This window comes from Cyprinodon variegatus, unplaced genomic scaffold, assembly GCF_000732505.1.
Source record: "Cyprinodon variegatus isolate N-32 unplaced genomic scaffold, C_variegatus-1.0 Scaffold846, whole genome shotgun sequence".
Classification (NCBI taxonomy): Eukaryota; Metazoa; Chordata; class Actinopteri; order Cyprinodontiformes; family Cyprinodontidae; genus Cyprinodon; species Cyprinodon variegatus.
In genome coordinates, this window is record NW_015151299.1 from 288,999 (window position 1) to 300,829 (window position 11,831).

Here is an 11,831-nt window from a genome sequence, read left to right on the forward strand (position 1 = left end):
CATCCATCCATCCATCCATCCATCCATCCATCCATCCATCCATCACACTAATTCTCATTCAAGCACTTTTTTTTATTTTTTTTTTTTACAATATTTCCAATTTTCAAACGTGAAAGTACACTATGTGCATAACCGCTATAGGTTCTCCTCCCACTCTTTAGACAGGAAAATAAAGTAGGGCTGTAACTTATTTAGCAAATTTATTAATCTGTTGATTGATTGATTATTTTTTCAATCAATCTATTAATAATCAGATAGTCAATGGATTCTTTAAGGAGAATCAAAGCAGGTGAAACTAACTTTTTTCCACTTGAGGAGTTCTGCTTAGAGCATGTTGATAATTTATTTTTAACTTAAATTCAAAATATTTATGTTTTTTTTTTTTTTGGTTAGTGTTGCTCCAATGCCATATTTTGGCCCTGATACCGATACTGGATACCTGGCTGTGCAGTATCAGCCGATACCGATACCATACAGATACCATCTGTTTGAAATTAATGTGTGTGTATATTTGAAGAACTGCATACTACTTGGATGTAAAATAATTACCATCATGGCTTTGTCAAGCTGCTGCCTACCTTTGTGAAGCAGGAAAAAGACCAATGTGAATCCAGTAGAACTTTTTATTGCCTACCTGGAATGGGTGACAATAGTTGATTAAACCTTTGGCTCTCAAAATGGTATTGATGCCCTATTTTTTGGTTGTCACTGATACCGATACCACCATTTTAGTGCAGTATAGGGGCCCTGTCCGATACTGGTATCGGTATCGGTGCAATACCAATTTTGGTATAATTACTGCTCTAAGTGGGTTGCTCTGTCAGCTAATGGCATATTTGAGAGTCTCTATACTCCACTTAATGATTAACCAATTACTACATTAGTTGACAATTATTTCAATAATCGATCAGTCACGATTAATCCAATTAATTGTTTTAGCCCTAAAATAATGCCTATATTTTCACTCCACCTACACCTGCGATATATCATCGCAAAGCTTATCTTATTGGCTAACAAAATATTTTGATCAAAGGTCGATTGGTTCCTATATTGTGGAGCACCAGCAAAACAAAACACTTTGTAACACATGCGCATGGGGAGTGCCTTTTTTTAACATAGAAGATCTTTTCATCGTATTGTGGATAGTGAAAATGGAAGCTACACTCGATGTATTGAGTAAATAGGCAGGTGAATACATCCATGAAACCTAGATTATCTAAAATGGCAGACCGGTATCATTATGAAGATGGATTATATGTTTTCATCCTTATGTTTTTTGTTTTTTTTTAAAGCACAAAAACTGACCTTTGATTAATTATTACAACACTTGACTTTACTTTTTGAGAAACACAACTGAATAATACTTTTCTGTGGAATGTTACAGACATAATGAGCCTATTTTTGCCATTCTCGAGCGTGTTTAAGATTGCCACAACAGAAAAACAAGGGAGGATCTATAAATTATGAATTCAAAGTTGATGAAGAATTATTAATTTTTGGTTTTTGTAGTGTAAGGCTGGCTAACAGTTGAGTTGATGGTCATTTTCCTTAGGATTGCCTGATTCTAAAGAAGTATAACATACAAGGTTACATTTTGATATGAGCGTATACTTGATGCAGAAAATAAAAACATACCAATATCATGTGTGGATGTTAGTTTTAGACTTTTGAGTGTGTTTTGGCTTAACAATTGGTCTTTTAGAAAATATTTAATTAATGTTTGTATGTGAAGCCTTATCAGATATCTTCTATGTAGGGTAAAGCTGTTTTGTTAATTATCCTTGTTTTAGCCAACAAATCTCTCTGCTTTTTATGAATACTCCTGTTTTATAAGTCATAGCTTTTTTTAAAGTACCCTATCTATCATTGGAGGTTAAGGAAATGAGGAAAGATTTTAAAAGACATATTAAAACTACCGTACACATTATTTAGTCTCTGAAGTGCACACAAAGTGAAAAAAGGTAGTAATTAAATAACTGTATTAAAACAGAAAATTTGTGTAACCTATGCAAGGAAAATGGGTTAACACAATAACTGGATTTATGAAAGAACAGGGAACAAACAGTATAATTCCCTCATTCTATACAGATTCACACAGTGCTAGTTTTTTAAATTATCCAAATGAGAAGTGTCCATGGCAACAAACCATTCAACAGAGACTACAGCTAAGTTATTAGAACCCAGTCAACAGAGACAAATACACTTTGGGAATTGTGTGTGGAACTGTGTAACGTGTGTTTGTAAAGCTTACTGGTTGTGTGGTTTTGAAAAAAGCAAAACGACAACAACAAAAAGTTTCCATGTAGCCCCAGAGGAAGTTGTGTATACATGTCTCAACCAGTGTCTCATTTAAATGTAACGGGTAGGTATGCAAGCATTAAGCAGCACTTGTCTGTGCTGTTTAAGTTGCACCTTTAAACCAAAAGCCTGATTTAATGACCCTATACAAAACCTGTTTGGGTGAGTTACTATTCCAACAGATGATTTTTACAACAGCAGACAGGAAGAAATGGCTAGACAAGCAGGTGGATGAGGAAATAAGTGGCTTTTCCATGGAGCCCTGCTATAATTAGATAACTGCCCTTGTTATACTATATAATTGCTATAATAGACTAACACATTTGTAGCCATTTAAGCAAATGGATCATCTCTTACCATTTTGCTTAGGGTTGAAAATAGACTTTTAATAAACAGTTAGAACAATATTGAATCACAAATCCCCTTTTATTCAGAGGGAGGCAAAGAGAAGTCAGAAATAGAAAGCAAGAGACAAAGAGAAACACTCGAAAAGGGCAGATGGGATGGATGCAGAGACCCAACAGTCCCTTGAGAGACAGGTATAAATAAAATCTTTTACCCTACATTCCTTCTATATTTCCGTATGGCTTTCTGGTTTTTTGACTGGAGGCCAAAGAGAGTGTTATCTAAGTTCTTCATAAGACACAGCAAAAATACCTTTTAATAAAAATCCCCTCCAAGTATTCTACATGAATGACTGCTTTTTGAGTTTATCTAAAGACATTTTAAATAGTGTAGAAAAACTAAGCTTGGTAAATGAAAATAATTTGTATAGAGACCAATAAGATTTGTATGGTAACAAAAGGCAAAATGGAATGCATAATTGAACTTCATCCAAATAAATTTTAAAAATTATTTCTCCAACTCTCTGTATTAAAATTTGTAATTAATAATATTAATAATAATTCTCTAAAAAGGTTATTAGTGTCAGTGGAAAAAATAAAAATTAAATAATATCTACAAAAATCAATTATACTTTTAAACTTCAAAATATCAAAATATCAAATGATTAAGTAAAAAAAACCACATAAGACAAAAAAAATACAGAAAACAACTAATATTCAAAATTAACAAATAAACATGAGATTAAACTTAATCTCAGAACTTAAAATATAATCTCGAAGTGATTTAAGAGTTACTATTCACCAAAATTTATAGGTCGCTTATGCAACGAAAGTAAGCCTTTGTGACCTTATGATGGCTCTAATCTCTTCTTTAACGTAAGAAAGGGAAAAACAGGGAAGATGAATTCTTTCTGGGAACTCTTTGGACCCCTTCAATTTTCACTACCAGCACTTAATAGAACGCCAAATTGGACTGTTTAATGACACAAAGAAGCAGCTGTACCTTTTACTTCAGGGGGAGAACATGTCATGAGGGATTGCAATGCCAATTAGAAACAGACTTGCTGGTAATTTGAGAACTATGTATGCAGCTCTATGAATAAACATGAAATTATTATTTTTAAGGTTTGTTTTTTTTTGACAGAGCAGTACAGCTATTATCAATTTGATTTTACAAAAATATGTTTCCTTTTAAATACAGTGATGTGCATTGACAGGCCATCAGATAAATGTCTTTCAGCATAAAAACAAACCCTCATTCTTTAGGGGCATTAGGACAGATTAACTTGGACTAAATTTGTAGTTCTACAATAACATTTAATGGACCTTCCAAATAAGCAGTTTTCGTAGGCTACAACTCAAATCTAAGGTGTTTATGTTTAATAAAACGGCTCAAGCAAAAAGACCATAAAAACAAAAAACATTTCACATCTACAGCCAAAGATTCCCTCATCCACCATGGAAAAATTCACAAAGCTGCACTGAGATCACTTTGTCTCCATGAAGTAGGAAAGCAAACAAAACATCTACTCTGTAACACTCCAAACTGCTTTTGTCTGATGGCACAATAGTTAAAATTGTTGCCCAGTGTTCCCACAGAAACATTCAATAGTAATTCAACACTGCTATGGTTTTTTGTCAAAACACAAACCACACAAAAAATTGGTCGGCCTATTGTTATTCATTCAAAACCTCCTCAAATAAATGTTTCTTCTAAGATTTAAGGACCAATTTTTAAACTTCAACATAATTTATTTAGAATATTACAATAATAATGTATGATTGTTTTACTTTCAGTCAGTAACCATTATATTATATTACCGGTACCTTATATAGGCTGAGTCCTGCACCTTGTCTTTGTGAAAAACAATCTTTTCTTTTGTGTTTATGTAACACTGACAATAAAGATTTTTATTAGTTAAGTGCTGCTATTTTTTCCCCATTTGCATGCTATGAAATGTGCATGTCTTACATAATACACACAAATGGAGGCCACGCTGGCTCAGTGGGTTGTTGGAGGTTATGGGATGCATTCCAGGTTGCCCCCTGTCCCATGTCGATTTGCCCTTAAGCTACAGTAGGCAGTTAACTCCAAGTTTCCCACTGATCTGTGTATAAATGAGTATGCATTAGTGGGTGAGTTCTACTGAATGTGGATATTGTGTCAAGTGTTGTCAAGTATGTGGTCAGTATACTGTAACTACTGTAACTTTCCTTAAATTCAGGCAATTTACTTGCCAGCTAATGTTCTTGAGGAATCATGATTGTGTCGGCATTAATGTGTTGAAAGCTTTTTCTTAATATCTGAAAGCCTCCAGAGCTAAACCCGAATACTTTGAAATAAATGGTTTGCCGTGCATCATGTTATTAGGGCAAAATTGACAGAACATGACAGTCAGGTGCAAATTTTACACAGAATGTAGTTCTATCTCTCAGAAAACTGTACATGCCTTACACGACTACACTTTGATAGTTTCAGTGTGCTTTTTGGAAAACGTCTACATGCCTTAGTTTTGGGCAGCGTTATTTTACACTGCAGGGAAAACAAAGAAAATAAAATCTCTTACTGGAGGAATGTGGTTTCCATTTTCAATTTGTTACTTTTTTTGCCCTCTGGTATTAGAAAGCAAGACTACGCACTTTGGTGTGCAAGCTCAGGACCTTGCTAGGTTAGAGAGGCAAAAAATAGGAATAAAACAATAGCAATTTAAGCAAAACACCACAGCCTACAGAGTCACCCTTGACAGCTAATAACATATGCTTTGCTTCTTGTGACCCGTAAACTGGTAAACTAGAAATCCCTTTTCACTTCTCACCAAAGGAACGATTCACCTGGAGGGTGTAAGTGCATCTCAAAAGTCAATTTGTGCCTTAGTCTGACATGTAAACATTAAAACAGTTTTGATTTGGCAGTGTAATTTTACTCCACAGCTCCTTGGTTACATCCTCATCATCACCCAGACACCAACTGTTGATACAGTTGGATTTCATATTTTTGTAGCCATGGGGTACCACTATTTTCCCTCCTTTTTCTTTGGCCTTCTGCCCCTTACCTCCAAAGATCAGTAGGAATCTAAAGGTTCAACTATGTGCTTGTGTGCCTTGTTTTGCTGTAGGGGGTAGTATCTTTGTCTCAGAGTGTATGCAGATTTCCGGTTTGTGGGGGTTGGAGGTTTAGTCTCACATGAATTTATACTATAAAGGTTCACTACCATGTTGTGTGCATTTAAGTGAACTCTCTCAAGAATTGAGTGATGTGCAACTTCCCCACACACACGTTCTCATAGTTTTAACTTCAAATACATTTCCAGTATTCCCTGTGACCTGTAGGGGTCAGAGTTCCTTCACCTCACCTTCCCATGTGTGACTGATCAGATGTTGCTGCCTACGGACTGGACATCCTGGCACTTTGCTTAGGTATGCACTGTTTTGTAAGCTGACTAAGTGAAATATTTGTTTCGTTTTTCTCTCTCCACGTAAACAAAATAAAAAAAAAAAAAAAATTGCGTTGAAAAAACAACTTAAGACCAAATGACCTTTTTGAATTTAATGTGATCACCAGATCAGAAGAGAATTGTGACATGTTAAAGATCACTAAAACCAGATTGCACACATTATTACAGTATAGCCTAAGCAAATAAAATGTTCCTTAAAAAAACAACAACTATTCTATCTAACCTCAAAGGTGTAGAGGACGATCTTTTATTTCTGGGTGGATTATCAAAATATCTGGTCCTCCTAATTGCCAATCATTCTGGTGATATGTTTACGTAAGGCCGTCCACGGTGCTCCTCCTGTTAGTGTAAGGGAAAATGTGTACACAAAGTGTATGAGAAAAAAAGAAAGGCCTGAGAAGAGGCAAATATATCCCAGGAATGCCGTAAAAATTCAAAAAATATCCACTGGACTTGGTTTTCAAGATTTGAAGACGTTTCGCCACCTCTCCAGGAAGCTTTCTCAATTCTGGATGACTGAGAACCTTCATCAGCATCCCAGGAATGCTTTGCGCGGAGAACTCTCCTCGCAAAGCACTATGGGATTTGCTGTCACAGTGGCTCATTGTAGCTAGCCAACAGCGGTGACTAATAACAAAGATGGTGCAGGCACCACACAGTGGAGAAGGAGATAAGTGACCAACAGCAAGCAAATAGCAGGGATCATCTGTTGGAACGGTAAGTGAACTGAATTCAGTTTAAAGTGCACTATATAGTCCCATTTAGTCCCACCATTTAGGGGTTAGGGCAGATGTTTGGACACAGTAAGCTTGTATGAGCTATGAGAACAACTTTTAACAGCGCATGCACAAAGTGAAATGTGCTTGTGCATGCTCTAGCACACGTTTAATAGGCGTTCCCTCTCGGAAGTGGGTACAGGATTGTGCATGTGCATTTAGAGGGTGTGTCTTTTAAAGAATTGGCAAAAATCTTGCACAGTTTGTTTAATTTACATCAAAAACCATACTGTATCAAGAGTGAACATGAAAATCATTTAAATATCTCAAAAAGAAATACATACCCAATTTTAAAGGAACTGAATAGCTATTAAAAAACATTCAATTATTTAGAAAATCTTTATCCGGCTCAGGGGAATCTAGCAAACCAAATTAAAAGCTATTTTACACAAATATAGATGAAAAAAAAACATAACATGTTTGAACCGTTGAGCAGAGGATTGCACAGGCATATTATTCAAAGAGTGCACTGATGATTCATAGAGGAGGTAAGACAATAACCCAGACCAAAATCTAGAGCACTGCACTTCTCATTTGCCTCAGTTATGGTTGATGTTTGTTTCAATACTAAAAACAAAAAGAGGCTAGGCACAAATTAAAACCTGCTGACTTAAAAGTACATTTATACTGTACCCGTGTACAATTAACTCATTAGACATGTACGATTTTTGGGAAACAGATGACTTGTGCGTCATTGAGGGTGCACATCCCATTGAATATGGTATGTCAGTAAAATAATTTAATGTCCCCATCCATATGTGGTTAAAGTGTAATGGTGTCATAGGCGCCTTTAGTTCTGTTCTTGGATGATATGCTATAACTCATCTTTGCCTAGAATCCCTTAAGAACATGGTCAAGCTGATAGTTTTGCAAAATCAGTAAGTTAACCTCTGGAGGCAATGAAAAAAACCCTTCTGGAGCACTTTACCAGAATAAAGAGATTTCAGCTAAAAGGAGTGGAGCTAAATATCTCTGCAGTTATGCAACAGGGGTAATTACTTCTTCACGTAGGCCCAGGTTAGTTCAGATAGCTTTTTTCTGTTAATAGATAAAAGTATTTTAAAATACAATATTAATTTCCTCCAATGTTATAATTTGTTTGATGTCTTTAAAAGTTAAAATATGATTAAAAAAAGAATAAAACAGGAGTCCATTATAAGGCAGGAAATACTTTTTTTAAACACTTGGTGCTACCTAATGACTGCACCAAGTGTTGTTTCCCACATCTTAGATTCAAAAGACTTAATATCAAAAAGTTTCTGACTATGGCCGGAAAAAGCAAGCCAGCCAAATTATTACCTGAAGGGCTTCCAATAGAGATTTCAGTGTAGGGGCGTGTTTCACTAAACTGACAGCATGTGGTTTCAAGTGACTGATTCCCTTGCAGGTATTATTTGCAATCTGCAGATGGCAACGTATTAATGCATGGAAGCGTGTCTGTGTACGGGCACACTTGTGTCTATAATTATGGATCCCCCAGCACTAAACGAGAAACATTTCACTCTGGTACAGCCATCTGCTGAAGCAGACCGCTCACCATTCATCTGAGAGTAATTACTATGCAGGAACGAATGGAGTAGAAAAAGATGACATTCAGGGAAATAGAATAAAACAAAAATGAGAGAGAAGGATAAAATGATGCTTCCCCCACTGGGAATCCATATCTGCCTTTTTTTTTTCATTGAAACACAGACAGCAGCAGTTGATCAAAACAGGGACGAATCCACAGGAAGGAGGCATTGCTTCTCTTCAATAATGAACTGTTTAGCAGCTTAGAGACACATTAGCCAGGCACGTCTGGCATGTTTAGGGATTTCAATCAGCCACAAAAACAGACCTCTTCTTGGGATGAGAGATGTAAATAATTAATTATCAATATGTGATATTACTTCCTGTTAATTGCTATGTCATTACATAAATATTTTAAAAACTGCAACAAGCTTATCATTGTAACTCTAGCTTAAATATTGTCAATAACATTCAGTTATACAAACTAATTTAACATACTTGTAAATGGCTGAAATCATTGATAAAAAAATACAAACATCAATTCTTCAAACACAAATCAGGTTTTTTTGTTTTTTTTTTTACTTTCCAGACTAGTAAAGCAATTTCACTCCATCAATGCTTGACACACACCATGTAGATAAAAGTATATAGATATGACATTTGATTAAGGTTGATTTTAAAGTTTGATTATGTTAATAGGTTTTTAGAAAATAGATAGAACTGAAACAGAAAAAGGAAAGTTAAAACCTACCTTTATAGGAGAGTTTTAGCCGGGGCACATTATTCTTTGCTTGCGGGGGGCTGTTGGCCTCCGTTTTGAACACAGCAAACCAACACAGAAGTATAACAGTACCCCGAAGAATCCCCATGCTCCTTGGGCAAGAACTCCTGATAAGTCCTTTAAATAAACAACCCCTGGTCAGACAGTCTTAGATCTGGTTTGACAGGAAATGGTAGCGTTGCAAGAAACAGTCCTGTTGTCCAGTAATCATGAAAAAATGCTGGTGAGTCAGTCCAGGTTGCCTCATAACAGGTCTTGCGTCCTGTCAGAGCAAAGAAAAAAAAAATTTCTTCCTTTTCCACAGGTCAAAGCCAAAATTGCAGTCCTGCTAAAAACAAGAGGGATGAGGGATCCTGCAAAGCAGAGTTTGGGTAATGGACCATTATCTCTGGAACAATCCTTTCAAGAATTCTAAAAGTAAACTGTATTACACACACAAAAAAATGTCCATTAGAGTTGATTACACAGTTAATGTGATTTAAAAAATAAAGATCTTAATATATTTAAAATATCTTTCCTTTTTGGCTCTTAGAAGAATACAGCTTAAAAAAAAACATTTATGATATTACTCAGTCGCACCTTTAGCCAGGAAAAGTAAAACTGGTCCAAATTGTTTCAGCTGTTCATCCCATCTGCCTGGTAAATCCTTGGTGGTTGCGCTTCTTTTTGTCTCCCACCCTACTTAGCGCTCCTTTAAACAAGTTTTGTCTCACTCACTGCAGCTCAGCTCTGTCACAACACCACAAGGCACCCAGTGCAACTGAGAACAGCTGAGGCAAACAACACAGTCAGAGTATAGAGATGGTGGGGGAGAGAGAGAGGGAGAGAGATTGAGAGAGGGAGGCGGGTGGTGGTGGGGGATTGAGAAAAACTGCAAGTGTGGTGTAGGTGGGAGAAGAGTAAGAGTGAGCAAAGATGGCATAAGTTAAAGGAAAGCTGTGAGGATTGTTAGAAAAAAGGGTGGGAGCACAAAAAAAGGGTTAAAGAAAGTGTGCAAAAGAACTAAACCAGTTCAGAGAGCACTGAGATTACTCTGTTAATACTGTTATTTGACAAATATCTGTTTGCATAATTTGGAATTTGTGTTAATATCTTATCATTGTGCTTTTTGATCATGTAAAAAGAGTAGATTTCTGTAACTCTATGGACTACAGAGAAAAGAGGCTATTATAGTGCATAGAGACTATTGAGTTTAGTTTTGACCGGCTCCGGATGTTCAATCATAGTGGTAAGACCCACACACCTAAAATCTTCAGGTCCAAGCCAGGTCTGACCTACATTTTAATCCTTTGATCTATATATGAAGTAAAACTGCTGCCCTCAATTCACCTACAAAAAGATTGCTATCATGAAGAGACTATAAGCAGGTTAATAGTTAGACATTTCTAATGTAGTCAGGTCCACCCACTACCTGACATTCTATGTCTGAAAAAATATACTTCTTCAGTAATATACTCTAGATAAGACATATACAGACAATGGGAACTAGATTACTTAGTCATTCTAACATTTTTTCAAATTCTGGCCTTTTCTTAAAATCTACACCAAAAAACAATAAACGGACAAAGAATATAATTGCACTTACTTTATTACACAAAAACTCATAAAAAACAACTAACAAACGGCAGAAACATACAAAAAAATAATGTTTTTTTTTCTTGTAAAAACTGTCAAAATATTTTAGAAACCCACCAGTAAGACAGCAAATTGTTGAATTCCCAGTTCTTAGAGTTATTAAAAGTAAAAATGTTATAGATTTTTCAATTGGTTCTTTGAGCTACTCCATGTAAATAAGAAATGCAGATGGGTGTGCTGCTTTTTTCAGTGTGTGCTTGTATATATATATATATATATATATATATATATATATATATATGAAGCTCTATCGGAAGTTCAATTGAAGAAACTCTGGCTTACCTCCATCCAATCAGAAGCTGATCCGTCTCTGACGCGAGCCAATCAGCTTCGAACTACTCCACCACGAAGCCCAATCAGCATCCTGCTTCACTTTATAAGCACCTTCAAATCCCCGTCTCAGCCCGCTATCCAGCAAACGCAATGTCAGATTTTATTCAGACGACAATTCCCCCACCTCCATCCCCTCCTCCGCCATCATAGTTGAGTCGTCTTCCATGACATGACTTCTACCCCAACCTCATCAGAGAGTATTAATCCCAGTCGTCACCATCCCTCGTCTCATTGCAATTGGTCCGGCAGAAGACCACCATGTTGAGCCCGGTTCTGCCAGAGGTTTCTTCCCAAAGGGGAGTTTTTTTTTCTCCACTGTTGCTTCATGCTTGCTCATCATGGACGTTCATGGTACCTGCATCACCAAGCAGGACCTCTACATCCTGTGTCTCTGAGTGATGCCCCGGTGTCAGCTCCCTCAGTCTCTGGTCCCACAATTCAGCTCAAGTAGATCACCTCGTTATACAGCTCGAACTAAACCACCACCAGTTTCAGGCCAGGGGGAACATCCCTATTCTCATTCATCTACTTATGCATGTTAAAGCATGATTCAGCATGAATGTACCTGCCGAGGCCTGAGCGCCAAAGACTATACCTTCTTATCAATAAATTCTTCTAATTATCTTTTCTCTCTATGTGAGTTTTTCAGATTGAAATATATATATATATATATATGTATATATATATATATATATATATA

The 11,831-nt window shown here is 36.3% G+C and overlaps 1 protein-coding gene across 1 annotated transcript in view; it reads right to left on the reverse strand.

Moving 5' to 3' along the window:
* The window catches only part of LOC107099207 (semaphorin-3ab-like), a 31,257-nt gene extending 21,325 nt beyond the window's left edge, over positions 1-9,932 (reverse strand). The window contains exons 1-2 of the mRNA XM_015397254.1: positions 9,743-9,932; positions 9,134-9,516 (exon numbers count right to left, since the gene is read on the reverse strand). Coding sequence (XP_015252740.1) covers positions 9,134-9,251 — 118 coding nt within the window. The 5' untranslated portion in view covers positions 9,252-9,516; positions 9,743-9,932. The remainder of the gene's footprint in view (positions 1-9,133; positions 9,517-9,742) is intronic.
* Between the last annotated feature and the right edge of the window lie 1,899 nt (positions 9,933-11,831).